We start from the raw sequence: 26,710 nt of genomic DNA on the forward strand, positions 1-26,710 counted from the left end.
TCACATGCTCATCGGGATGCTGCAAAAGTTGTAACTGGGAAAAATGGTCAACGGGTCACTAAATGAACTGTTGTAAATCGAGAGTTAGCTGTACATTACTGTGCTGTAAAGGATCTCCCCAATTCCCATTCATGATGATCTGTTTTCCTGGTTCAGCCTGTTGTGTGCAAGTCAGCAGAGTCATGAGTCAGAATGATGGCCATTTTATTTTCACTTTGTGAAATGCCCCCCAAAGTGTGTGTGGTAGACAGGATAAGTATACATATTGCCCCTCACCAAGTTTGTGGAGAAATTTCTTTGGTTCTCAAGCGTTCCTCCAATCCCACAAGAATCCTCCAGACTCTACAGCAGGGGTCTGCAACCTTGACTTTTGGACTTCAGCTCCCAGAATTCCTCAGCCAGCTTGACAACTTTAAGACTTGTGGACTTCAGTTTCTAGAATTCCTCAGCCAGCTATGCTGGCTGAGAAATTCTGGAAGCTGAAGTCCACAAGTCTTAAAAGTTGTCAAGGTTGCAGACCCTTGCTCTACAGCAGTGTTTCTCAACCTTGGCAACTGTAAGGTTTAAGAAGACTTCAACTGCCATAATTTCCTATCTGTGCTGGCTGGGGAATTCTGGGAACTGAAAGCCACACTTCTCAAAGTTGTCAAGGTTGAGAAGCCCTGAATTCTGGGAGTTGAAATCCATGAGTCATAAAAGAGCCAAGGTTGCCCACCCCTGCTCTAGAGTCTACAATACAGGTAGTCCTCAACTTACGACAATAATTGAGCCCAAAATTTCTGTTGTTAAATGAGACATTTTGCCCCATTTTAGGACCTTGCCTCAGTTGCTAAGTTAGTAACTCGGTTGTTAAGTGAACCTGGCTTCCCCACTGAGTTTGCTTGTCAGAAGATTGCGAAAGGTGATTACACGATCTTGGGACACAGCAACAGTCATAACTATGAGTCAGTTGCCAAGCATCTGAATTTTGATCACACGGTCATGGGAATGCTGGAAAGGCTGTAACTCTGAAAAATGGTCGTAAGTCACTTTTTAAAATCAAAACAAGAGCTGGAAAATCAGGGCATCAACATATCATGGTGGATATTGTTACAAATACAAAATAGATATGAACAAGATGTGAAACTGTACGGATTTTACAAAGAACAAACTGCATTTGATAATATATTATTAACGTCTGATGAGAAATTAATTAAGAAAATGTATATTTTTTTGTTAATTTTAGAGATGGAAAGTGAACAAACTAAAGAGACAATGACAAGGTGGGCGAAAAACTTTGGTTATAATATAGAATTAGAAAAATGGCAAAAACTATGGGAGAGAAATTATAAATTGACCATGTCAACTGCGTATAAAGAAAATTTATGTAAAATGTTTTATACGTTGGTAGGACTATTATTTGGCTGCATCTGAACTCTGCTTCTCCTTTAACATTTTTCTGAACAGCTGTAGTTTGCTCCACCTCTCAAACCAGGAAATAAATTTACTATATAAGAGGAATTCCAAGTCTACGGTCATCCCTGAAGCGACAGAAAGCAATTTTCACTTGGTAAGTTTAATGCACCCTCTTTATCCTTGTCTCCTTAGTTCCAGATTGGGATGGGCCATGCCTTGGCTAGCCCCCCACCCCTGCCCCTTACTTCGTTCCCTCTGTCTTTTGCTTTGCCATCCTTTTTTTTCCCTCCAAACTATCCATCTTTCAGCTAAGAAGTTTCCCAAAGCGTAGCATTAGGAGCCGGGACGTATAAATTAGCCCATCCTCAGTTAGTGAATGAAATTGACTTTCTCACCAATTACGTACAGTAGTTAAGAAGGCTCGGGCTACGAGGAATGAGAGTTTTAGGGTGGATTTTTTTCTGGCGCAAAAAAATAAAAATAAAATAAAAATCTCCAAACCCGGAGCGTTTGTGTGGCTTTCTTTTTCACCCAGAAAAGCAAACCTGACATCCACGTCGTTCGGCAATGACCAACTCCCCACGTTGCACGCCCAGCTCTTTTAACTAGGTTTTCCCGTAACTGCCAAAGGGCTATGAACTTAGGGAGCGGGTGTCTCGCTTCTTTCTCTCCCCCACCCACCCACCCGCCCTTAGGGCGCTGGTTGCTGAGTTAAACCCATCTGAATTCTTGCAGGATTAAAGCGCCTCGCAGGGCTGCCGGCGAGGGAAAGAGGTTGCAGGCTTTCTTCAAGTCCTCCCGGTCAGAGAGAAAAGGGGAGGAATGACTCAGCGGGCATTCTTGCCGTGATTATTTTTTCTGGCCGATGTCTAAAATCCCCTTGCTCTTCTCTCGCCAAACGCAGCTCGGGAGACAAAATGGCGAACGAGTCGATTATCCGGATCCCTCCCTATCATTACATCCACGTCTTGGATCAGAACTCCAATGTCACCCGCGTGGAAATCGGGCCCAAGACCTACATCCGCCAGGATAACGAGAGGTGAGTCTCACCCACCCACCCCGGCAGAAAGAGGACTCTAACCGGGAAAAATAATTGCGCTGCAACCGCCAGGCGATGTGACGCCTCTGCCTTCCTTGGCAAAATAGTTGCCGGTCTTCCAAGCCCTCCGCGCCTGACTCCAGCGGGGAGCAAACGCTCCGGTTTGTCCAAAGTTTTGCAACAAAATAGACGTTTTTCATTCGCGTGGGTAAAAAGCCGCTCCTTTTACTTTTCCCCCCAAACTTCCCGCAAGGGGGCAGTTGCTCAAGTCTTCCTGTTGAGACCAAGAATTAGTCTGCAGGGGGGGGCTGGAGGGTGTGTGTGTGTGTCTGTGTGTGTCTGTGTGTCTGCTGATTTTTTTCCCCAGGGGCTAGGGGTAAAGAAGCTACTGTTTGCATGCTCTAAATGATGGGTCTCCAAACTTGGCAACTTTTAAGACTTGTGGACTTCAACTCCCAGAATTTCTCAGCCAGCTGCTGGTTGGGGAATTTGGGGAGTTGAAGTTCACAAGTCTTAAAGTTGTCAAGTCTGGAGACAACGCCTGGCCTGCTCTACATTTATTAAATTTATATGCCGCCCATCACACGGTCGGGCCACACTGCGGGGGTTAGAAACATTTACAACATTAACATAAAATTCCTGGATATGAAACAAGTTAGGAACCAGAATGCAAATACAGTGCTTGTTACAATCAATCTTGGGTGGGACTGGCAAACTGAATTCTGGATGGGGATCAATTCCTTTGAGGAAGTGAGGCTGCTGAGTTGAATTTCACTTGGTGCAAAGTTCCTTTTACTTATCAAAAGGGCAGTTTCAAAAGTCATTGTTCTGATTTCTTGCTATTTTAAACCTCGCCTTTTGGCTTTGGATGACTGGATCCCTTAACTTTCTTCCAGTTTTCTGTTACGTTTATTGGCACTTTCTCTGCTGTCACTTTGGCTGTTTTGAGTAACACTTGTTACACCAGGATGAGCAAAGAGCAGCTTCTGGACCACCTGGGCCCTTGAAAGCTATTTTTGCAAATTCTGACGATGATCCAATGGTGCTCTTTCAAGAGGCAACTGGACTTTCTTGTTTTTCTTTGAAGACGTTTGGCTTCTCATCCAAGAAGCTTCTTCAGCTCTGACTGGATGGTGGGGAATGGAAGGACTTATACACCTTGCAGACAGCTGGTCATTTGCCGCCTTTTAGAATGCAAATGGCCTCAATGACTCTCAACCCAAGCTTCTTAGATTAGAAACAAAACATCTTCAAAGAAAAACCGAAACATCTTCAAAGAAAAACAGAAATCCGGTTGCCTTTTAGAAAAGCACCTGTGGGTGCAGGCTTCAAGTATATAAAGGAACTAAGAAGAATTACCACATCTTTCCAGAAAATCAGAGTAGAGCCTTCTGTTCACATGTTACATGGCTGAATCTACTGTTTCCCCCACCCCAAAAAAGGTAGCCCACTGCAGACCTAGCCTGAACTTTCCAAACACCTCTCAAGAGTGTCACTCTGCTATGTTTTGCAAAATTTGGGTCAAATACGTAATACATGTTGTCCTCGACTTACAACCACAAGTGAGCCAAAAATTTCTATTGTTAAGAGAGTTTTGCACCATTTTACGAACTTTTTTGCCAAGTTGTTAATCGTTATTAAGTTGGCAACACAGATGTGAAGTGAATTTGGCTTCCCCATTTTTTTTATTCCATTTATATCCCGCCCTTCTCCGAAGACTCAGGGCGGCTTACAAGCTTAGCAGTAGCCTTCATTCTATGTATATGCCTGCTTATTAGGGCTTTCACACACACCCCAAGCGGCATTATTACAAAGTCAGCTTAATTGCCCCCAACAATCTGGGTCCTCATTTTACCTACCTCGGAAGGATGGAAGGCTGAGCCTGGTGGGATGCGAACCTGCACTAATTGCAGGCAGCTGGTGTTACTTAAGGAGGCATTAGCCCACTGCTCCACCAAGGCTCATTGACTTGACTTGTCAGAAGGTGGTAAAAGGTGATCACATGACCACGGGACACTGCGACCATTATAAATACATGTCAGTTGCCAAGTGTCAAATTTTGATCATGTGACTATGGGGATGCTGCAACAGTCATGAGTGTGAAAAACGTCATAGGTCACTTTTTTCAGTGCTGTTGTAACTTCAAATGGTTACTAAACGAACTGGTGTAAGTCAAGGACTTACCTGTATGCCAAAACTCGAAGAAGGCAAGCATAAGGTCAGCGTCTTTAACCAGGAACCAAGAAACCCAAGATCTTATTTCTCCCTTTCCATTTCCTCCACCTTACTAAACTTCTTTCCTACTTCAGGATCATATTAGCTCCAAAGAAGATGGTGATGGTTCCCCCACGACATTACTGCATCATCCTCAATCCAGTGGTTCATGGGACAGATGGGGCAGTGCACCTTGATGCTCTAGGGCAAGTCCGTCTCGCACATGCTGACTTGGAGATCAGAATGGCTTGGGACCCTTTCCCTTTATATCCAGGAGAGGAACTAAAACAGGTAAGGGTGTCTTTAATTTCTCCTCCCCTCAAATGGCCCGTAATGAGTAATGGTCTCTTGTAGCAAGGGCAGGGGAAATGTATGAATTCCATGCTGTAAATTTCTACGTGTGATGGAATGCCTAAGACAGGGTTAGGCAACCTTAGCTCTTTTATGACTTGTGGTCTTTAACTCCCAGAATTCCTGAGCCATGCTGGCTCAGGAATTCTGGGAGTTGAAGTCCACGAGTCATAAAAGAGCCAAGGTTGCCTACCCTCGGCCTAAGAGAATGTGAGAACACAGAGAAAATAGAAGGGACACTTAAGGGAGGTGACGGAACCATTACAGAAATGATTCTTGACTTCAGGGGAGCAGAAAGTGTGAGAAAGAGACTGAAAGAAATTCTGCCTTGATTACCCTAAGTACTGGTAGTCCTCAATTTATTCATTTAGTGACCATTCGAAGTTCCAACAGCACTGGAAAAAAGGTCATGACCTTTTTTCATACTTACGAACCTTGCATTCCCTTTGTCATGTGATCAAAATTCGGGTATTTATTTATTTATTTATTTATTTGATTTATATACCGCCCTTCTCCTGAAGGACTCAGGGCGGTGTACAGGGCAATTAAAATACAGCATACAAAAGTTAAAATAGATTAAATTAAATTTAGCCCCAAACAAATAAATTATAAAATTTAAGACCCCCAATCCCTCAGTCCAGGCCGGCAAGCTCAAATAACCAGGTTTTCAGGTCACGGTGAAAAGAGCGAAGGTCGGGAGCCATCCGGAGCTCCACAGGCAGCTGATTCCAGAGGCCAGGCGCGCCCATAGAGAATGCTCTCCCCCTGGGGGCCACCAGCCGGCACTCCCTGACCGACGGCACCCTGAGGAGACCCTCTCTGTGGGAGCGCACGGGGCGATTGGAAGTAGACGCCGGCAGCAGGTGCTCCCGTAAATAATCCGGACCCATGCCATTTAGGGCTTTATAGGTCATCACCAGCACCTTGAATCTCACCCGGAGGGCAACTGGAAGCCAATGCAGCTCGCGGAGAAGAGGCGTTACATGGGAGTATCGGGAGACCCCCTATCACAACTCGCGCGGCCGCATTCTGCACCAGCTGAAGCCTCCGAGTGGTCCTCAAGGGCAGCCCCATGTAGAGAGCATTGCAGTAGTCTATTCGAGAGGTCACAAGCGCATGAGTGACTGTACGTAGGGCATCTCGGTCCAGATAGGGCTGCAACTGGCGCACCAGGGTGCTTGGCAACTGATTCTTATTTATGACGGATGCAGTGTCCCCGGGGTGGTGTGATCACCTCTTGAGACTTTTTGACAAGCAAAGCCAGTGGGAAAGCCAGATTCACTCAGCCGTGTTACTAAAGAACTGCAGTGATTCACTTAACAACTGTGGCAAGAAAGGTCGTAAAATGGGGCACGACTCACTTCAGAGCTCTCTGGCTTAGCAACAGAAATGTTGCTAAGTTGCAGTTGTAAGTTGGGGCTCAGTTGTGGTTGTAAGTTGGGGACTACATACATAGGTTGTGCTGTAGAATTACTTTGGTAAGTTTCAAGATCCTGTATTTGTTCGGTTCAATTTTCTTGAAATTTTTGCTGTGTTCAATTTACTTGACCGCTAAGAAAGTTCTTTCCAGAAACCCAAAGGGGTCTTGTTTCCCGAGTTTGCCAGCCTCCCAAGGCTTGACTACTCCCTGAGGTTGCTCCTGTTACTAGCCCCTTTGTTCATCTGATTTTCTAGGATGTTACACCTTTACAAATTGTCTTGGCTAACACCGCCCTGCATTTGAAAGCCCTGCTGGACTTTGAAGATGACCAAGAGGGCAAATATGTTGCTGGAGATGAATGGCTGTTTGAAGGACCTGGTAAGTGGCAATTGTCAAGGAAGGAAACGTTGCTTGGGAGGTGAGATGTATGGTCCTTTATATAGAATAGAATTCTTCATTGGCCAAGTGTCATTGGACACACAAGAAATTTGTCTCCGGTGCATAAGCTCTCACTGTACATATAAGCAACAAATGATAAATCATGATTATAATCGTAAAATACATTCATCGTAAGTCATAAGACACAACATTCGGTGATAGTCATAGGATACTAAATATGTGGCTGAAGTAGAGGTCCCAATCGCCCCAATTAGCATAGCCAGTGGTGAGGAATCCTGAATGCACTACTTCAGCCAAATGTGGGGAGCCATAGATTCCACACCCCGGGAGGTCACATGCAGATCTTTGCAGAAGATTATGGCTTCACTTCCCAGCATCTTCAACTGAAACAAATGGATATGAAGAAAGGTGAGGAATTCTGAGATTTCACCAAGCTGTTGCCAGTCAAATAGGCAAAACTGAGTCAGATCCAGTTGTTTTCCAGGACTCCAGGAAACCTGGGGCCAAAATATTCCTCTGAATTCTCCCCTTTCTTCTCATTGCATCCGATATGAATGTAATTTTTTCTCTATTTTTTATCCCAGTTGAAATTAATGGCAAAAATGACAGCATTGGAAAAGGTGTAGGGCCGTGGTGCCGAACCTATGGCACATGTGCCACAGGTGGCACCCAGAGTCCTCTCTGTGGGCACGCGCACTGTCACCCCAAGTCTTAGGCCTTCAACTGGATTTTATACAAACTTTTTTGCCTTAGGCCTCCGCCGCCATGTGCAAAAAAAAAAAAAGGTTCAGTCAATTTCAACTTCTCGTAGGAAAAAAAGGATCTCACAAAGTTGGAATTTATTGATTGAACTTTTTAGTCCCACCCTGTCTGCCATTACCACTGCAGCCACGCCCACCCAATGGGCCACACCCACCCAATGAGCCATGCGCACCCAGCACCCAAGGATACGTAAGTGGGTTTTGGGTTGCAGTTTGGGCACTCGGTCTCTAAAAAAGTTTGCCATCACTGGTGTAGGGAATATGTTTTAAGTGAACAATTGTATTAAAAACATGGATCCATCTGATTTTTCTTCCCCAAAGACCACAGTGTATTTTACGAGGACTTCCCCTCTATGCATGGAACCAGAAAAATAGCTTCCATCCCTTTTCTTCCTGTGTGTTGGCTTGACTTGACCAAGTCAGAAGCTTGCAACCCTTTCCCATCCCTGAGATGGAGCCTAGCTAGCTCATCTACTAAACCATTGTCGTTTCTAGGCACCTACATCCCACGAAAAGAGGTTGAAATTGTGGAGACAATCCTGGCCACCATCATTCGTCCCAATCAAGCCATCAAACTTCAAGCACGGAAGGAATGCAAGGACAGAGAGGGGAACAAACGTGTGACAGGTATCTTTTTGGTTTCCTGCCCACGATCCTATGAGAGGACAGCTTTTGAGTATGTGTGTGTATACATCTTGAGTTTCCAATTTCTTTTCTCTACAGGTGAGGAATGGATGGTAAAGAAAGTTGGGGCTTACTTGCCAGGTGTATTTGAGGAAGTAGTTGACATTGTTGATGCTGTCATTCTGACTGAGAAAGTAAGTGCAGCTTCTAATGGTAGATGGTGGTTATGGGAAAGAGGTTATTGATTTCATTTGCTTTCGTTTTCGAGGTCTTTGTTGCAAAGGCCAGGCCAAACTCTCCTTTGATTCTGAAGCTCCTCCACTTATGATCAGGTGCCCCATTGTACAGGCATACTATGACTGTCCTTGCCTAACAAATATGAAAAAGCTCCTTTTTAATAGCTAATTGAAGATGTATGGAAAGATTTTTGCCCGTCACGATCTTAGAGATTGTGTGAATTGCTCCAAAAGACAATCTCCTAGACTAGTTAGACAAAGAAAGGAAGACCCAGGTTCTAATGCCTTTTGAGTAGCACCATTCGCTCAGTGACTCTGGGGCCTTACACTATGTAGGAGAACATTCCCAGGGGAATGTGTGAACTGGAGGCCAAGATGCATTGTATTGAAACACAAGTGGATTTATTGATGGCGCTGGAGGCAAGGCAGGCCTAAAGAAGGAGGGGTCTTGGTCCCATTTTGTATGCTTAAAATATATGTGTGGCTGGATTTGGCAAGGGTGGGGAATGATGGCCCTTTTATGACTTGTGGACTTCAACTCCCAGAATTCCTGAGCCAGCCATAAAGGAGCTATCATTCCCCACTTCTGGGATATGGCATCAAGGTATTGGGTTGGGTATAGACAACAGCAGGTATTTGACTGGATAAAACACGTTTCACAAAAGCAGTGGGGTAGTTAGGTAACTGTGGGGTAATGGTGCAGGACTACAAACACAATGGGGTTTTGAAGCAATAAAGAGGCATGAACCTCATTTTTTCCTAAGAGTTACTTTCTTTTACTGTCCCAAAGCTGTACTGGCCTCCCAGTAAATCCTTTTCTAAATTTCCAGCCGTCCTTGGTTTCTGAATATTTCATGGCTGAAATTAGCATTTTAGTTTCTCTGGGAAAGTATGTTTGGTTAGAGACTTTTAGTTTAGCCTTCCCAATACCTTAATACAAATTTAAAAGTCACTAAACTAATCTCTGATTATATGGAAATGACATCCATGGTCTTGCATTACTATTATTAGACTTTTATCCCACCTTGATTGATTGATTGATTGATAACTCAAGATGGCAAACACACCTAATGCTCCTTCATCCTGTTTTCCTCACAACAACAACAACCCTGTGAGGTGGGTTGGGCTGGGAGGGAATGATTGGCTCAAAGTCACCCAGCTGGCTTTCATGCCTAAGGTGGAACTAGAACTCACAGTGGCTGGGGAATTCTGGGAACTGAAGTCCACACATCTTAATTTTGTCAAGTTTAAAAATGCTGCACTACACCAGACAGTCTTGTATGGATCTTGTGATCGTTCTCTGCTTTGCAAGGCCTCTTTTCCTGAGGGTTGTTTTAAAAAACAATATGTTGCCAGATGCTGATAGATTAGTCCTGTCCCACTGGCAACCAGAGGTGAAAGTTTGTCGACCAACATTTTCTGAAAGGATGCACAGTTACCATTGCTGCCTCATATTTGCATTCTTGCCTGTTTCTTAGCGAAATTTAATCAGAAGCAACATTGTGTGTGGGGGGACTTAAACCCTACACGGTGTCATTTGCATGAAGAGTCAGATTAATAACAATGTTAAATCATAAAAAGGAGTCTTTGCACTAATATACACATGTATATATATATATATATATATATATATATATATATATATATATATATATATATATATATATATATATATATATATATATATATATATATATATATATATATATATATATATATATATATATATATATATATATATATATATATATATATATTCTGCTTCTTTTGCTCTTTGAAGAAAGCACTGCACCTCCGGGCCACTAAAACGTTTCGGGACTCTCAAAGTATCGTGAGGAAAACTGGAGAAGAGTGGTTGGTCACCATGGCGGAAACTGAAGCCCACATCCCTGATGTGTATGAGGAAGTGCTGGGCATTATTGACATCACCACCTTGAACAGTTGCCAGTATTGTGTAGTTTGTGACCCGATAGGCATAGATGGAAAGCCTCAGCTTGGGCAGAAGAAGGTCATTAAGGTATGTATCTTTACCTCAGGATCATGAAGGACTCTAATGACCTACAGGTAGCCCTTGACTTTAGGACCACAACTGAGCCCAAAATTTCTGTTGCTAAGCGAGACAGTTGTTAAAATGAGTTTTGGCCCATTTTACGACCTTTCCTGCCACGATTGTTAAGTGAATCACTGTAGCTGTTAATAACATGTTCTAAGGGGTGTCAAACTGCCGGCTCGTGGGCCGGACTCGTCATCTGGAAGCCATGCCCACCCAATTGACTGACCCAATACGTTGCGTGACGTCACGAGTTTGACATGTCTGTTCTAAGTGAATCTGGCTTCCCCATTGACTTTGCTTGTCAGAAGGTCACAAGGAGTGATCACGTGACTCCGGGACACTGCAACCGTCATAAAGATGAGTCAGTTGCCAAGCATCTGAATTTTGGTCACGTGACCACAGGGATGCTGCAATGGTAGTAAGTGAGAAAAATGGTCATTAGTCACTTTTTTCAGTGCTGTTGCAACTTCAAATGGTCACTAAATAAATGGTTGTAAGTCGAGGACCACCTGTACTGTTACCATTCAGCAGGGCAGCCCTAGGGATTATAACAGAACTCCTTAAAGCAGCCTCTCCTTCAAGAGAAGCTGGTCTGCATCTCCTACCGGGAGGCAGATTAGGAAGCTGGTGTTAGAAAATACTTTGTTTAGATGCTATATCCGTGGTAAATGATTTGGGAAGTAACCTTGATAGTATCCACAGCTCCTGCTCTCTTAAACCGTGTTGCTCCAGAGAGCAGGAAAGCAATTGCCACTGGAGCAGATTTGGGCTAAACATTAGGATAAACTTGCCAGAAATCACAGTTCTGATAGTGTGCAATGACTGTTCAAAGTTATAATGGACTTGAAAAAAAGTTACGATCTGTCCCAAAAGTTAACAACTGTCGGAACCACCCCTGTGATCCAGTGATTCCATTTCGGGTGCTTGGCATCTGGCTCGTATTTACAACCACCTGCAGTCTCCTGCAGCCATGTGCTCGTGTTTTGTGACCTTTTTTGCCATTTTGTGGCAAAAACCACCCATTGGATAAGCTCGATTTGGACTTGCAACGATGTGATTTGCTTAATGACTGTGGTGTCTTGTTCAACAACAGTCATAAAAAGGCTCATAAAATTGAATCTGAGCATGTGGTGACTCTGCTTGTGACCACAATAACTTACAAGCAAAATTCCATGCTCAATTTTGATGGTCCGCCTGTTTTAAGCTCTGCGTATCAAGCTCTGTTTTTCGTTAGGGATACTTGAAATTGGCTGGCGACGTTTGGTGCGTATGCAGCCCTGAAACTCGTTTACGTTGCAGTCAAATTTCAGTAATGGGATTTTGTCTCATCTTGGGGAACACAGAGGATGGGAGAGGCCTTTTTCTGATTATATAACTGTGTTGCTGATCGGCCTTCTTCTGCCTTTTCCCTCAGCTTTTCAGATCTACCCATTTGTGTTTCAGTAGATCAGATGAGCAGTTACCACTTAGTATAATTAACAAGAAATGTAGACTTGAATTCTTTATATAATAGCTGTACCCTGCATGCATTCTTACATCTTTTTATTCTATGGGATAAACACACACACTTTTTAAAACCAATGACTGGCAATCATTCTTGAGTTTTCTCCAATTCTTGCTTCTCATTCTGCAGGGCGAGATATCATTTTTCCTACAGCCTGGAGAATGGTTGAAAGATGGGATCCAAGACATTTATGTCCTGTCTGAAGAAGATGGCCTCTTACTACGTGCAGTTCGTCCCATTGAAGACCGAAACGAGGTAGGAGGTGCTGAGTCTCTGATGGCCAGGGAGGGTGGATGAGTTGCTACAGGTGGATATGATACCTCTTCTCCTTCCTTTGTCTCTTACCCAGGACGACGAGGACATTCTGCGCAAGCCAGGTGACCGCTGGCTGATCCGAGGCCCTCTGGAGTACATACCACCTGCGGAGGTCGAAGTGATGGAGCAACGCCACGCTATTCCCCTGGCTGAGAATGAAGGCATTTATGTCCGGGATATTAAGACAGGGAAGGTGAGTGGAATAGATCCAGCAGTGGTTCCTGAAGAAGCACATCAGTCTTTAGGAATGCAGACTTTTAGAGGTCAATTTTAGCAAAAGGACCGCAATTCTCTAATATGCTTCATGACATTATTAACTGCTTGTCATGGTTCCGCAAGAAGTTGAAATTGATTGATTGAACCTTTTTTTTTGCACATGGTGGTGGAGGCCTAAAGCGAAAATGTTTTATAAAACCCAGCTGAAGGCCTAGGACTGGGGCGACTGCGTGCGTGCTCACAGAGAGGACTCTGCGTGCCACCTGTGGCACCCATGCCATAGGTTTGCCACCACGGTCCTATACCATCCCAGACAAATGGTTGTCTAATCTATTTTTAAAAACATCCAGTGTTGGAGCACCCAAAACCTCTCAATGCAAATCATTCCACTGATTAATTGTATTAACGAACTGTCAGGAAAATTCTCCTGAGTTCTAGGTTGGTTCTCTCCTTGTTCTGTTAACTTAGTGCCAACTCTCAGCACCCACTTAGATAGACCTTCTCTAGGATGATGTGTCTCCAGCCTTGCTCTTGAGGTCTTCCAACAGTCCAGTGCAGTTGCCCATCTTGCTGCTGGTTATCCTCTTCATTTCTTTCCTTCCTTTCCCAGTTTAATGGACTTCTTAAGGAAACTGGATCGTTACATAACTTGCCCAAAATACGATGGATTTGAGACTGGTCATTTGTGCTCTGGATTTATTTGTTTTTATTGTCCATTTGTTTGCTTTTGGGGCTATCCTCAGAAACCTTCTCCAGCACTGAAGTTCAAAAGTGTCAATACTTTTCTTGAAAATCCAACTTTCCCTTCCATGCTGCTATAGGGAAAACAATTGCTAACGTGGAGAACATCCTTGTTCTTTCAGAGCTATAGGCAGAGACCTCCTTTTTGTAGTGCTTCTGAAATAAAGATTGCCCAGGAAATTCTACTAAATTTATGGGGCTGTTATGTATTTTTATGTTTTCTACCATTTGTCTCTCTCTCCCAGATTAGGGCTGTGATTGGCCACTCTTACATGCTGTCTCAGGATGAGGAACTGTGGGAGAAACACCTGCCTGCCCACGTGGAGGATTTGTTGACCACAGGCAGGGATCCTCTTCTTGATCGCTCCAAAGACAGCTCAGATAAAGTCGTGGCGTTGCCCCGTGATAAGACACGGGCTGTGTCTTATCGTGTCCCCCACAACGCGGCTGTGCAAGTTTACGACTACAAGGAGCGTAAATCCAGGTGAGAAAATTGACCTACAGATAGTCCTTGGCTGATCACAATTTTGCTCAACCTTTGTGTTGTTAAGCAAGGCAGCTCTTAAGTGAGTTTGCACCTCATTTTGGGAACTTTTGGCCACAGTGGCTAAGTGAACATCTGCAGTGGTTAAGTGAATCATACAGTCCTTAAGCGAATCTAGCGCCCCTCATTGACTTGTCAGAAGCCAGGAAAGTTACAAATAGTAATTACATGACTCCGGGACAGTGCAACCCATCATAAATGCATGCCAGTTGCCAAGGGCCAAATTTTGATCACATGACCAAGGGGATGCTGCAATGGTTGCAAGTGTGGAAAAAATGGCCAGAAGTCATTTTTTCCAGTGCTGTTGTAACTTTGAACGGTCAATCAACGAATGGTTATAAATCAAGGACTACCTGTACTCTTTCTGGGCCAGATGTGGAATGGCACATTCTTAAGAATTGGCTTTCATGGCCTGTTGTTGTTGTTGCTGGACAAACTTGTGGGGATGCTAACACTCACAATTGGGCTCAGGAAATGAAGTTTGCAAGTTCCAATGGTTCCCGACAAACACGTTTGATTGCTGTTGGAAAGTGGATTTAGTTTTTTGCCTGCAATTTCGTAGCCCCAATGTCAAGTTACGAAGCACGGGGTTTTGCTGGTGTGACAAATAACTGCTTCTCAGCTTGCCAACGAACATGGGGGGGGTGGCGTGGGGAGAGGTTGGGAATGCAGACTTCAAAGGTTAAGAAGCCAGACCGTGAGACTCAAGGGCATAACACCAGGCGTCTAGCCCAGGGGTAGGCAACCTCGGCTCTTTTATGACTCATGGACTTCAACTCCCAGAATTCCTGAGTCAGCTTTGACTCAGGAATTCTGGGAGTTGAAGTCCATGAGTCATAAAAGAGCCGAGGTTGCCTACCCCTGGTCTAGCCAAACCTAGAGATGCTTTCTCATAACCATATTTTTCTACTTGATTGGGCAACGTGACCTGATCCAGAGAGAGGAAGGAGAATTCAGTGCTTTTACTATATGGGTTTGGGAGGGGTCTTGCCAGGACTGGTTTTGCCTTCATTAGTGCTGAAGTGATGTACTCAATAAAGTCTTACATTAAGCGATCAGAATGTCTCGAAGGTGTTTGCTTGATTGGGTTCGTCAGTCAGAACCTTGGCACCCAAATTTGGTAATCTGGTCATTCTTTGATTTTGAGGTAGAGCCCAAGGAAGTGACCTTGAATTTCCTGTGGAATAAGAAATAAGCTTTGCCCATTCCAGACCTTAGACTTCGGGGAAAGTAAGTTGCTTGGTTGACTTTTAGAACGGCTGCTTTCTCATTTGTGATAACTGTAATTTTCATTTATTTTCCATCTTTTATTCAAGAAGGATAAGATAACACATACTACTTGTCCCTTCTGGCCTTCTCCCATTTAATTTTGAGATGGCTAGCCCAGATAACCCAATTAATTTCACATGCTATTAATAGCCACATTATTGCACTTCACTGCAAGGCCTTCATGTGTTTTTTTCCCCCTCAGACTTAATTATTAGCAGTATATTTTAGTAAAGACACCAATTTGTGCTCTCAGCTCTGCAACTTTAACACGCAAAATTAAAGGTAAGACGGCCCTTTAAAGGTTTGATAAAGGGCTGTCATGTCTTTAATAAGATCTTCTCTTCACAAATTCAGTCTCTTGTGTATCTCCCAGTGCGGCTGAGAAGTGGATATGTTCAGGTCTCTGATTCCTCCCTTTTCTCCCTACATTTTACTAAATTAGCACTCTTTTTCTAAAAGATTACAGGTGTCCTTAATGCTGCTATGAAGTTAATATAATTATATTAAGTTGAGAATGGATTCATTATAAGAGTCCCAGTGGATCAGAAAGAATAACATTTAATCTACTGGCTAGATTGACAGAGGAGGAGTCCTTCAACAAATGAGACGTGAAATATGAAAATAAGCATTGCAAAAGAACTTTGGCCTTAGAGAAAATTTCATCCCATGTTAAATTGTTGGGTACCTGAATTTGGTGTGAGCTGATAAGTGATCCCTGAATTTGAGAGAGAACACCTTTACCAGGTTTTCCCCCCCCCCTCTGAAAATGCAAATTGCTAAGTGATTCAGGCAAAGCAGGGGGGGGGGATGTCAAGTCTTTTTATAGGGTACAGAAATGAATGTAATATATACATTTGGTATGTGTGATACGTCAGAAAGCAAGTGATCAAACAATTAAAGATACTGATTACATGTAAGATTTGAACAACAGAAAACATTGATTCTAGATAAGATTTCACAAGTGGTAAATTTATGGGTTATATTACTCTTTCCCAGCTAGGTTTGTACCTTTCTTAGAACTTGCAAGAATATTTGAGGACTGTCACAATATGGTCTCTATTGTTTGGTGTTGAAAAGACAAGTTCTTGCATACCAGAAGAAATGGCCCTGACCAAGAAGAAAAAAAAAGACATTTTCCTGAAGTTAAAAAAAGTAGCCTAGACCAGAGGTCCCCAACCTTTTGAGCGCCAGGGACTGGTTATGTAGAGGGAGGTTTTTCCGCGGACCGGAGGGTGCATGTTTTTGCTGCCTACATCCTGTGGATGGGGCTTTGCTTGTTTGTGCAGACTGGTTGCTGGCATGCCGTGGCCCAGTACCGGTCCACAGACCGATGGTTGGGGACCTCTGGCCTAGACCATCCTGTTAAAAATGCTAACATCACTTTTTAAAATGTTAATAAACTCCTTTTTTTTACAACCCTGTAATCCCTTAATTTGGGGTAGAATTGGGGAGACTGGATGGAGCTGAGCATTTACTGGCTGGATGCCGTTCCTGACACCATACGGAATTTGCAGCAGGCTAATAATCAAGGCTAAAATTCCAGGTAACACTATCAAATGCTGTTTGGAACCTCTGTGATTTAATATGATCTTCTCTTTCCTCCAGGGTGGTTTTTGGACCAGAACTAGTGCTACTGGGTCCAGATGAGCAATTCACAATCCTGAGTCTCTCTGGGGGCAGACCCAAACGCCCCCACACCCGCCGTTCTCTATGCCTCCTCTTGGGGCCAGATTTCTGCACTGACATTATCACTATTGAAACAGCTGACCATGCCCGTCTCCAGCTCCAGCTGGCCTACAACTGGTGAGTGAAGGGTAACTGGATGGATTGAAAGTTGGCCCAGGTCTTGATTAGAATGAGAGGATGGATCCCTTACGTGGTGTTCTGGTCTTTTAAAGATTATAGAATCACTTGGCTAGATGGGACCATGGAGGTCTCCAAATCCTTGCCCAAGGCAGGAGTCCTCATACTGTCTCGGACAAATTGTTTTCCACTCTTTTCTCGAAAATCTCCAGCAATGGGGCACCTTCAACTCTGGGAGGCAGGCAAAATAGTTCTCACTGTCAGGAAATTCCATGGGGTTTTCAGACCTTTAGATGGTTTGGTGTTTCTCTAGTACTTTTATCATTGTATTTTGTAAGCTGGCAAGAGTCATAACAGATTGGGCCAGCTGATCTACAAAATAATAGTCATCAACAATACAGTATTAATTTATTTAGGTTTCCTTCTCTCTGTGTTTGGCTCACTATTTGCTGGAACTGTTTTGCACTTGCATTATATTCCTTAGCTTGAAATGGAAGAAAGTGATGAGTATGTGGGTTTTTTAAAAAAAACACAGTAAAGTGATTAAGTCTTTAAACAATTCTACCAAGGGGATATAAAATCAGTTACTCCCATTTAGCAATATCTATATAACAGTTACAAACCTTGCATGACTTTTTTATACTCTTTGGGGTCAGAAGTATATTTTTCAGTTGAAAGTCATACGAGGCTATCTAGCTATTTAAGTTATCCTTAATATTTCAACTAGATCTTAAAGCTCCTTTCATTCTTAAATGTGATCTAATCCTCAGTATGGCATATGGTACATCTGCTTTATCAAATATATTTAATTGCCTTAATTCTCCATTCTGATTTTCATTATGAACTATTTAAATCTCTGTTTTGAAAATATTTAAATATTGCCTGGGTGGTTGCAGGACACTTAAGTGATGTTTGTAAATCCCAAAAGTGCTTTCTTTCAAGAGGCAACTGGACTTTGCTTTTCCTAGAAGACATTTCACTTCTCATCCAAGAAGAAACTTCACTGAAGAAGCTTCTTGGATGAGAAGCGACATGTCCGCAAGGAAAAACCAAGGAAGTCCAGTTGCCTCTTGGAAAAAGCACCTTTGGGACAACCATGGCCTGGAGGACAGAGAATCTCCATAGACGTGTGGTTTGTAAAGTCACAATGGTCTGGTTTCAGGCAAGCAAAGTTTCATCAATCAAATCACCGTCATCTTCTCAGGTTTTCTTGGTAACTGTATGTGGATCTGTTTTCCCATCAGGCACTTTGAGATTCCTGCAGCGGCTGAAGCAACCCGCCTTTTCTCAGTCCCAGATTTTATAGGGGATGCCTGTAAGACATTGGCCTCACGCATTCGGGGAGCTGTGGCTGCTGTCACCTTTGATGATTTCCATAAGGTGAGCTTAACTTTAGCTTCTCCTCCATGACTGTTGTCCCACCAGCTCCTCTGTCATTTATGTGTAAATCCCTATTTACTTTTAAACTTGGCATACTGCCCTTCAAAACCAAGAGTTAAAAATGCCGTGTCTCTTCCTTGTGGTTTTGTTTATCCATGACCACAGATTGGAAAAGGTGAGAGGTGTGACTAGGGAGATGTTCCACATCTTCAGTGTTCAGTAAACTTTTCTTGAGACTTGGGCATTGTAGGGGAAATCTGATGTCTAGTGGCTTTCCAATCCATAGAGACAAAGCAGATAATACAGATACTTATTATACAGGTGTTCCTATTTGTTTTTGAACGCTATTTGGTTTGCCTTGTGTTGGTTTCATTGGGTATTTGATTTTTATTGATTTATTTTTCCTTTTTAATCTACTACAAATTAAGAAAACAATCTTTTAAGCTTAAAAAGATTAAAAGAAAAGGAAAAGGAAAAAAAAACCCAAAGTAAGAAAGAAAAAAGGGACAAATACTCTTATATATTATCAATAGTGACAGATTTATTAGTAAATACACTTTGTTGTTGTTAGCTGCGAAGTCGTGTCCAACCCATCGCGACCCTATGGACAACGTTCCTCCAGGCCTTCCTGTCCTCTACCATCTTCTGGAGTCCAATTAAGCTCACGCCTACTACTTCTGTTTAATAGAATAGGTACAAAATTATCACAAAATCCTGCCACATCTAGACTGCAAAATCTAGACAGCAAAATCTAGACAGCCGCTAGGTGGTAGCAAAGAGTTGGGTGGTTATCACTTTGCTGCCATCTAAAGGATGCTTGATTTTTGCAGCCCAGATATGTTAACCTAAGCAGAAGGCCCCAAAAGGAGCTGTCAGAGAAGAGTTGCATGGAAGGAACCACTTTGATGTAATGGTTAAAGTGCTGGCCTAGAAACCAGGAGACTGTGCATTTTAGTCCTACTTTAAGCATGAAAGCTGGCTGGGTGACTTTGGACTAGTCATTCTCTCCGAATCCATCTCACTTCACAAGGTGTTCTGGAGAAAATAGGAGATAGGTGCCTTATGTACAAAAGAAAGTTGGGATGTAAACCAGGGGAGGGGAGGGGAGGGGAAGAAAGGGGAATTAAGAAATGCTGCTTATAGCTTCTCCACTGTTGCTTCCAAGTCAGCTGTGGTCTCGGAAGCAACCAACTGCCAGTGCTGGAATAGAGGCCTTGGAAGAATTGGGGTTCTTGTCCTTAGACTTCTTTCTTCCTCTTATCTGTCTCTTCCTCCTTGCTGCATGTCGAGGAACAAGGGGACAGAGAATAGGCATTTGATTCCAGGACTGCAAAAATCCATTGAATGACAGAAAAGTCTGATTTGTAAGATAAAATCAAGAGAGAAAAACTTGTGGGGTCCTTGATGTTCTCTGAGCTTGGTTTTTTTTTTCTTGCAGAGAAAGACTTCCAGGTGGGAATGCAGTGACCTGAGTGCTGGAGGAGAAATGTACTTTAGGTCAGTGTTTCTCAACCTCGGCAACTTTTAAGATGCGTGGACTTCAACTCCCAGAATTCCCCAGCCAGCATGCTGACCGGGGAATTCTGGCAGTTGAAGTCCACGCATCTTAAAAAGCTGCCAAGCTTGAAAAACACCGTTTTTGATTATTGTGAGGGAAGTCACTGTGAGGTGAAGGGAAGACGGACTTTTTGGAGTGGGTTAATAGTTAATATTTCTCTTCTCGTGTTATCTTACTTCAATTGATGTTCCTAGAACTCAAATCGTCTGATCTGTGCTGCTGTCTTTGGGTTTGATGGAGAAGGGGCCCTGCGCAACTCCTTACGCTTTGCCCCAAATGGCCTAGTCATCAGCAGCGTTGATATTCAAAGTGTGGAGCCAGTGGACCAACGGACACGGGATGCCCTCCAGCGCAGTGTGCAGCTCGCCATTGAGATCACCACCAACTCTCAGGAAGCTGCCGCTCGGTATGGAGCAACTGGGGTGGGAAGCAACCAGGTTCCCCCTATTCACTTCACCTCATTAACAATATGTGTAACTTGCCCCTGAATCTCTGTGCAATTTAAATTTATTTATTTGATTTTTATTTCACTTGTATTACTGACAAGTAACTCAAGGCAGTGAAATACCTAACATTCTTTCTACCTCCTATTTTCCGCACAACAACCCTGCGAGGTGAGCTGGGCTGAGAGAGAGAGAGAGAGAGTGATAGCCCCAAATCCACCTAGCTGGCTTAATGACTAAAACCCATCATCTCCTGGTGATTAAGGCTATTTTCCCCCAAGGAGGGGGTGACAAGGGTGGGTGATCTCTTCAGATGGCAGGGAAAGGTGAACACAGGGGTAGGCAACCTCGGCTGGGTTTGTGACTCATGGACTTCAACTCCCAGAATTCCTGAGTCAGCTATGCTGACTCAGGAATTCTGGGAGTTGAAGTCCATGAGTCATAAAAGAGCCGAGATTGCCTACCCCTGGGTTAACAGAAGAACCTGCATTTATACTGTGGGGGTTATAGGCGCTTAGTGAGCATAGACTATGAATTTCTACCTCCAGCCAGAGAAATGAAAGGGATTGCTGAAGGTTTTAGGAGCTGCCAGGAAAAAAAAAGAAATTTTGATACAGAGGGCCACCCCTCTTTTTGAATAAGCAAAACCACAAGCATGGAAAAGTTCTTGGTTTTGGTCACTGTTTTACTTCTCTTGGCTTGTGAAAGGATCAGATATGAAGATATCTGACAAACACCATTTCTGCGACTTCCGAAATGTCTGCTCTTGCTGACCTAATTCAACTGTAGCTCTGTCACTTTAAGGACAGTTTGAAACGCCTAAGCCTTTTCTCTATGGCCATTCAAATTTCCAAGTCTGTTGCTGTAAAGGAATGTAGTCTGGATTCCCAGGAGGGAGGGGGTGCATTCCGGAGGAACAAGCGACCACACAGTTCTGACAGTTTGTGTGAGCGAAAGAGGGTAAAGACGGCTCCTCCTTAACAGTTCCTAGAGTGTATGTTTATTGTGGCTGGTAGCCTGCTCTAGTGTGGCAAGATTCTATCTAGAGGTGAGGAACAATAAAGAAATCTGCTTGGAAGAATCACAACACGTCTTTCTTGGTTTTTCGAGTCCGACCGTTGCTTTCAAATCATCAAACAACCTACAGAGTTCTCACGGATTACTTAACAGTGGTACCTCGGTACTCTTCGTTAATTGGTTCCGGGAGCTGCAATGAGTACCAAAAATGATGAGTACCAAACAAATTTTTCCCATAAAGAATAATATTTATTTATTTAAATAAATAAATAAGAAAGAAAGAGAAAGAAAGAAAGAAAGAAAGAAAGAAAGAAAGAAAGAAAGAAAGAAAGAAAGAAAGAAAGAAAGAAAGAAAGAAAGAATAATATAGTGAGTCACAAGGCAGCCAATACTGAAAAGTTCTAGCTTGGGCATTGAGTACCAAACCAACAGTGAGGCAAACTTTTCACATCTAAATGTGTTGATTACCAAATTTGGCGAGTTTCAAAGCCGTTGAATACCAAGGCACCACTATATTCTTCTCAAGCTTCTTGTTTACTCAAAAACAAAGAAAAATGGAAACGGCCTGCTCTTTCCTTCCTGGCAAGTTCTCTTCTAATTTACACCTGGAGAATGCCTTTGAGCTTTTCCCGGAATAAAGAGATGGATCTTAGGTAAGCTTGTTTCTGTTTTTGCTGTTCATTTCCCCTGATCCACTGACATCATCTCCCTCTCCAGACATGAGGCAGAGAGGCTGGAACAAGAGGCCCGAGGTCGCCTTGAACGGCAGAAAATCCTTGATCAGGCTGAGGCAGAACGAGCCCGGAAGGAGCTGCTGGAGCTGGAAGCACTGTGGTGAGTGTGCAGGATCCAGCTTTTAAGGAAGAACTATGGACATTTGTTCCAAACTTACTTCTTTCCTGCTCTCTGAGGCCCCGGGCAGTGCTAGCTAAATGCTGGACTCCTTAAATCTGGAGACTGCAAGTTTGGGAAGGCTGATCTAGCCTTTGATTGCATAGGCCGGGGGTAGGCAACCTTGGCTCTTTTATGACTCGTGGACTTCAACTCCCAGAATTCCTGAGCCAGCATGGCTCAGCATGAAAACCTCTCCCTTTCTCCTCAGCGTGGCTGGCTCAGGAATTCTGGGAGTTGAAGTCCACGAGTCATAAAAGAGCCAAGGTTGCCTATCCTGAGATGCAGCTTCTAAAGGCTCTTCTTCCACTCCCCTATCTTTCCAGCACAGCTGTTGAGAGCACAGGGGCAGCCAAGGCTGAGGCCCAGTCCCGAGCAGAGGCAGCCCGAATTGAAGGAGAAGGAGCTGTTCTGCAGGCCAAGCTGAAGGCCCAAGCTACTGCCATAGAGACGGTGAGTCCTGCCAGTCCTCCCGAAAACTTTCCTAGGCTAAGTTGATAGATGACTGATGATAGTTGCTTGTCAGACTAAGAAGAACATGCTGAATTTTAAAGCCTTTAGATTACATCCATTGTTTTATATGCAGATAGATTTTGCTCATAGAATGGGTATCTTAATAAACTTTAGGTGGGAAAAATAAAGGCAAACTAGAGAAGACCCACCAGCTGATATAACGTCTCTAGCAGGGATTAAGAGGAAAAAAATGGTATGCAATAGTGCGGTATAAATTGTTGCCAGAGTATTTAAGAAATCACATTGGTAGCTGCTTTTCTTCCACTCTGATGTTTGGATCCGGCCTACGTCCTCCCTCCCTCCCTTATTCTCTAAACTTTTCCAGGAATCAGAACTGCAGCGTCTCGCGCAAGCCCGGGAACAAGAGCTGCGTTTTGCCAAAGAGCAAGCCAACTTGGATGTGAGCCGGGCAGAAGCTCTGGCTGCTGTTGAAGTTAAGAAATTTGAAGCTGTCATCAAATCCCTTGGAGCCAGCACTATCCGCGACATTGCAGTGGCTGGGCCAGAGATGCAGGTGAGAAGCAGAGAAAGGAAGAGGGAGGAGGAGAACATTGGCCTTCCAAATAATGGGTGTGCTTAAACTCAAAGTTTACTCATTTTGAGTTAGAATGCAACAGGTACTAGCGGATGTGGACTGTGGCTTCTAGTCTACCAAACAAAAAAACAACCAACCCCACTGGCAATGAGGTCAGATCAGCCTTCCGCAGTATGGTTTTCCTCTAATTCTGGTTGGGGAAATTCTGGAAATGTCAATTTTGGAGCTTCTGAGTCTTCCAGGTCATGGTTGTCCCAAAGGTGCTGTTTTTCAGGAGGCTACTGGACTTTCTTGTTTCTTCTTTGAAGACGTTTCGCTTCTCATCCAAGAAGCTTCTTCAGCTCTGACTGGATGGTGGGGAATGGAAGGATTTATACTCCTTACAGACAGCTGGTCATTTGCCTTCTTTTAGAGAGTCACTTGGAGGTTTATCTATGTCCTCAGAGTCACCTGAGTAGTGCAAATGGGTGTGGAGCCTTCTTGGCTGCAGGATGTTTTCTGCCCAGGTCCCTTCACTGTTGAAGACAGACACACAGGCTGTTGGGGATGTGTCTGTCTTGTCTGCCTCTCAAACAGAAGTGCAAATGGTTCCTGTAGTCTGCAGTGTTTTCTGGAAATCCGTTCATACTCCCGCACCATTCGAAGGGTGTTCATCTCAAAGTGCATAGCTAAATGTCTATGGAGATTCTCAGTCATCATGGTTGTCCCAAAGGTACTTTTTCAGGAGGCAACTGTCAATTCTACCATATCTGGAGAACACCAGGCTGGGCCAAGTGGCATGAAGACACAAGACAGGGGTGAACATTCCTACTAATCTAAGCACGGGGTACAGTAAACGATAGGTAGTCCTCGACTTACAAGCCCAGTTGAGTCCAAATTTTCCCTTGGGTAAGCAAGACAGCTGAGTTGTGCCCCGTGTTACGATCTTTTTGCCACAGTTAAGTGAATCACTGCAGTTGTTAAGTGAAGCATGCAGTTGTTAAGTGAATCTGGCTTCTCCCTCCCATTGACTTTGCTTGTTGGAAGCCAAGCTGGGAAGGTTGCGAGCGGTGATCACACGGCCGCGGGACAGTGCAGCTGTCATAAATACATGCCAGTTGCCAAGCACCTGAATTTTGATCACGTGACCACAGGGATGCTGCAACGGTTGTGTGAAAACTGGTCATAAGTCTTTTTTTTTCCAGCTTCAAACGGTCCCTAAATGGATGGTTATAAGTCGAGGACTACCTGCTACAAGAGCAGGAGCAGCCAGCTACATATCTCAGATGCCACAATGTGATAGCAAATTAGAAATATTCATCTGAGGTTTTGAAACCCTGACGCATGACTTTTTGCTTTCTATTCCTTGCAGGTCAAATTGCTCCAGGGTCTGGGAATCCATTCCACCCTCATTACAGATGGTTCTTCTCCTATTAACCTCTTCACAGCTGCTGGAGGACTGCTGGGGATCCTGCCCAAGCCTTCGGAGACATGAAATCAAGGGGTGTGTGGGGTGTGTGTGTGGAGACACCACTCCAGAGTAATACTCTCTATTATTACTTAATGAGTGCCTTACAAGAACATGCCAGGGGTCCGTGTGCTATGATACTGTGCATCCCCAGAATGCGTGAATCTTTTGATGGGGGCAAAGTATAAAATAAACATCTTTTCTGTTGCAATAGCATCCTCTGCTTTGCTGTTAATTGTTTTGAGAATGATTGTTCCTGGGAACAACGATAGAACCTGGAGGGGTGGGGATGGGGTGGGGGTGGAATCTTGGCTGTTGTGGTGGAGAAGTCAGCTGGAATGTGAGCAGAGAAGCATGCACTGTGAGGTCATCAAGTATGTGTGTTGAGATGTGTGAGAGAGAGACCGTTCCAATATGCCAAGCCACGTGCAGTCTTTGTTTCTCTGCATCTTATGCAATTTTGCAAATCTCTCCCAGGAAAAATGGATCGATCAACTAATGGAAGGTGAGCCCAGGCCCTCCTGCCCAGCTTTCTCCATTTGTCTAAAACTTAACATTATCCACCTTAATTATACAGTTACACCTACTGCAAGGAAAGTAAATCTGGCTTGGTGTGCTTAGTTCAAGCGCAACAGGTCTTGGGGTTAAGTTCCTGCATCTCTGGTTAAAACAGTGGTCAGATCTGCTACCCTCTAGTGATTGTCCGTGTTTTTGCAGACAAGCTATTGTAACTAATTAAAAAAAAAACTTCAGTCTTAGTTTGGGATTATATAACGCCAAGCCCTGGTTTGTTCAACTATGGTCCGGCAAAATAACACAAATCTCATTCAACCTACCAAACTAGAACCAAATCATCCATATGAGGAATGAACCCAGGCTCTAAAAAGGTGAAGTCGAGATTATTTTATTGTTAATGAATCCACTCTTTGAAGTTTTCGGCATAAATTTCAGCAGCTTCTTTAGAGCCTGTGTGCAACTGGGGAAAAAAATCTGTTCACAATATAATTCCACAACTCTACATGGATGCGGCTTTTATCTCAGAATTGTCTTTAGGTATTCTCCAGCATAGTGTGACAAGGCTAACATCAATGCCAGACCAAAGTTGATTCTAGTTCTGTGTTAACACTATTTAAAAGTGTTCGCCTGGTGCGCCAGTTGCGACCCTATCTGGACCGAGATGCCCTACGCACAGTCACTCGTGCTCGTGACCTCCCGTTTAGACTGCTGCAACGCTCTCTACATGGAGCTGCCCTTGAGGACCACTCGGAGGCTTCAACTGGTGCAGAATGTGGCCGCGCGAGTTGTGATGGGGGTTTCCCGATACTCCCATGTAACACCTCTACTCCGCGAGCTGCATTGGCTTCCGGTTGCCCTTCGGGTGAGATTCAAGGTGCTGGTGATGACCTATAAAGCCCTAAATGGCTTGGGTCCGGGTTATCTGAGGGAACACCTGCTGCCAGCATCAAGCTCCCTTCGTCCTGTGCGCTCCCACAGGGAGGGCCTTCTCAGGATACCGCCGGTTAAGGAATGCCGGTGGGTTATTCCCAGGGGAAGAGCGTTCTCTGTGGGCGCGCCGGCCCTATGGAACCAACTCCCAATGGAACTTAGGACTGCCCTCGACCTTCGCTCATTTCGCTGGGACCTGAAAACTTGGCTCTTTGAGCTGTCTGGCCCAGGCTGAGGGGTTTTAATTTTATTGGGTTTTAGTTTAAATTGGGGACTTGATTTAATTAATTTTAATCTGATTTTGTATGTTTGTTTTTAACTCTCCCTGTAAACCGCCCTGAGTCCTACGGGAATAGGGTGGTATATAAATTTAATAAAATAAATAAAATAAATAAAAGTGATTAATGCCTTTTTAAACTACAAAAGAGATGTTGAAATGACTTGGGAAATTTCAAGAGCCTACTATCATAGCACTATCCACGTATAGTCGTACAGAAAAAAATATTGTGATAAACTCCAGCACTTTTTTCATAGTTCCTGGCTATATGCATTGCAGTCAGAAAAAAGTTTGTTCATTTTATAAACAAAGACCTGGG

At 43.7% G+C, this 26,710-nt stretch overlaps 1 protein-coding gene across 1 annotated transcript; it reads left to right on the forward strand.

Annotated features, from left to right (window-relative positions):
* The first annotated feature begins 1,502 nt into the window (after positions 1–1,502).
* Positions 1,503–24,871, forward strand: LOC308676487 (major vault protein-like). Its single transcript, XM_081342302.1, has 17 exons — positions 1,503–1,549; positions 2,300–2,434; positions 4,744–4,939; positions 6,674–6,797; positions 8,075–8,206; positions 8,303–8,397; positions 10,220–10,456; positions 12,126–12,251; positions 12,346–12,504; positions 13,514–13,752; positions 16,687–16,884; positions 18,129–18,264; positions 20,017–20,228; positions 22,000–22,116; positions 22,500–22,626; positions 23,012–23,200; positions 24,573–24,871. Exons 2-17 carry the CDS (start codon positions 2,313–2,315, stop codon positions 24,693–24,695), a joined length of 2,532 nt encoding a protein of 843 aa, XP_081198428.1. The 5' UTR covers positions 1,503–1,549; positions 2,300–2,312; the 3' UTR covers positions 24,696–24,871.
* The last annotated feature ends 1,839 nt before the right edge of the window (positions 24,872–26,710 follow it).

The sequence above is a fragment of the Vipera berus genome, assembly GCF_964194415.1.
Source record: "Vipera berus genome assembly, chromosome: W".
NCBI lineage: Eukaryota > Metazoa > Chordata > Lepidosauria > Squamata > Viperidae > Vipera > Vipera berus.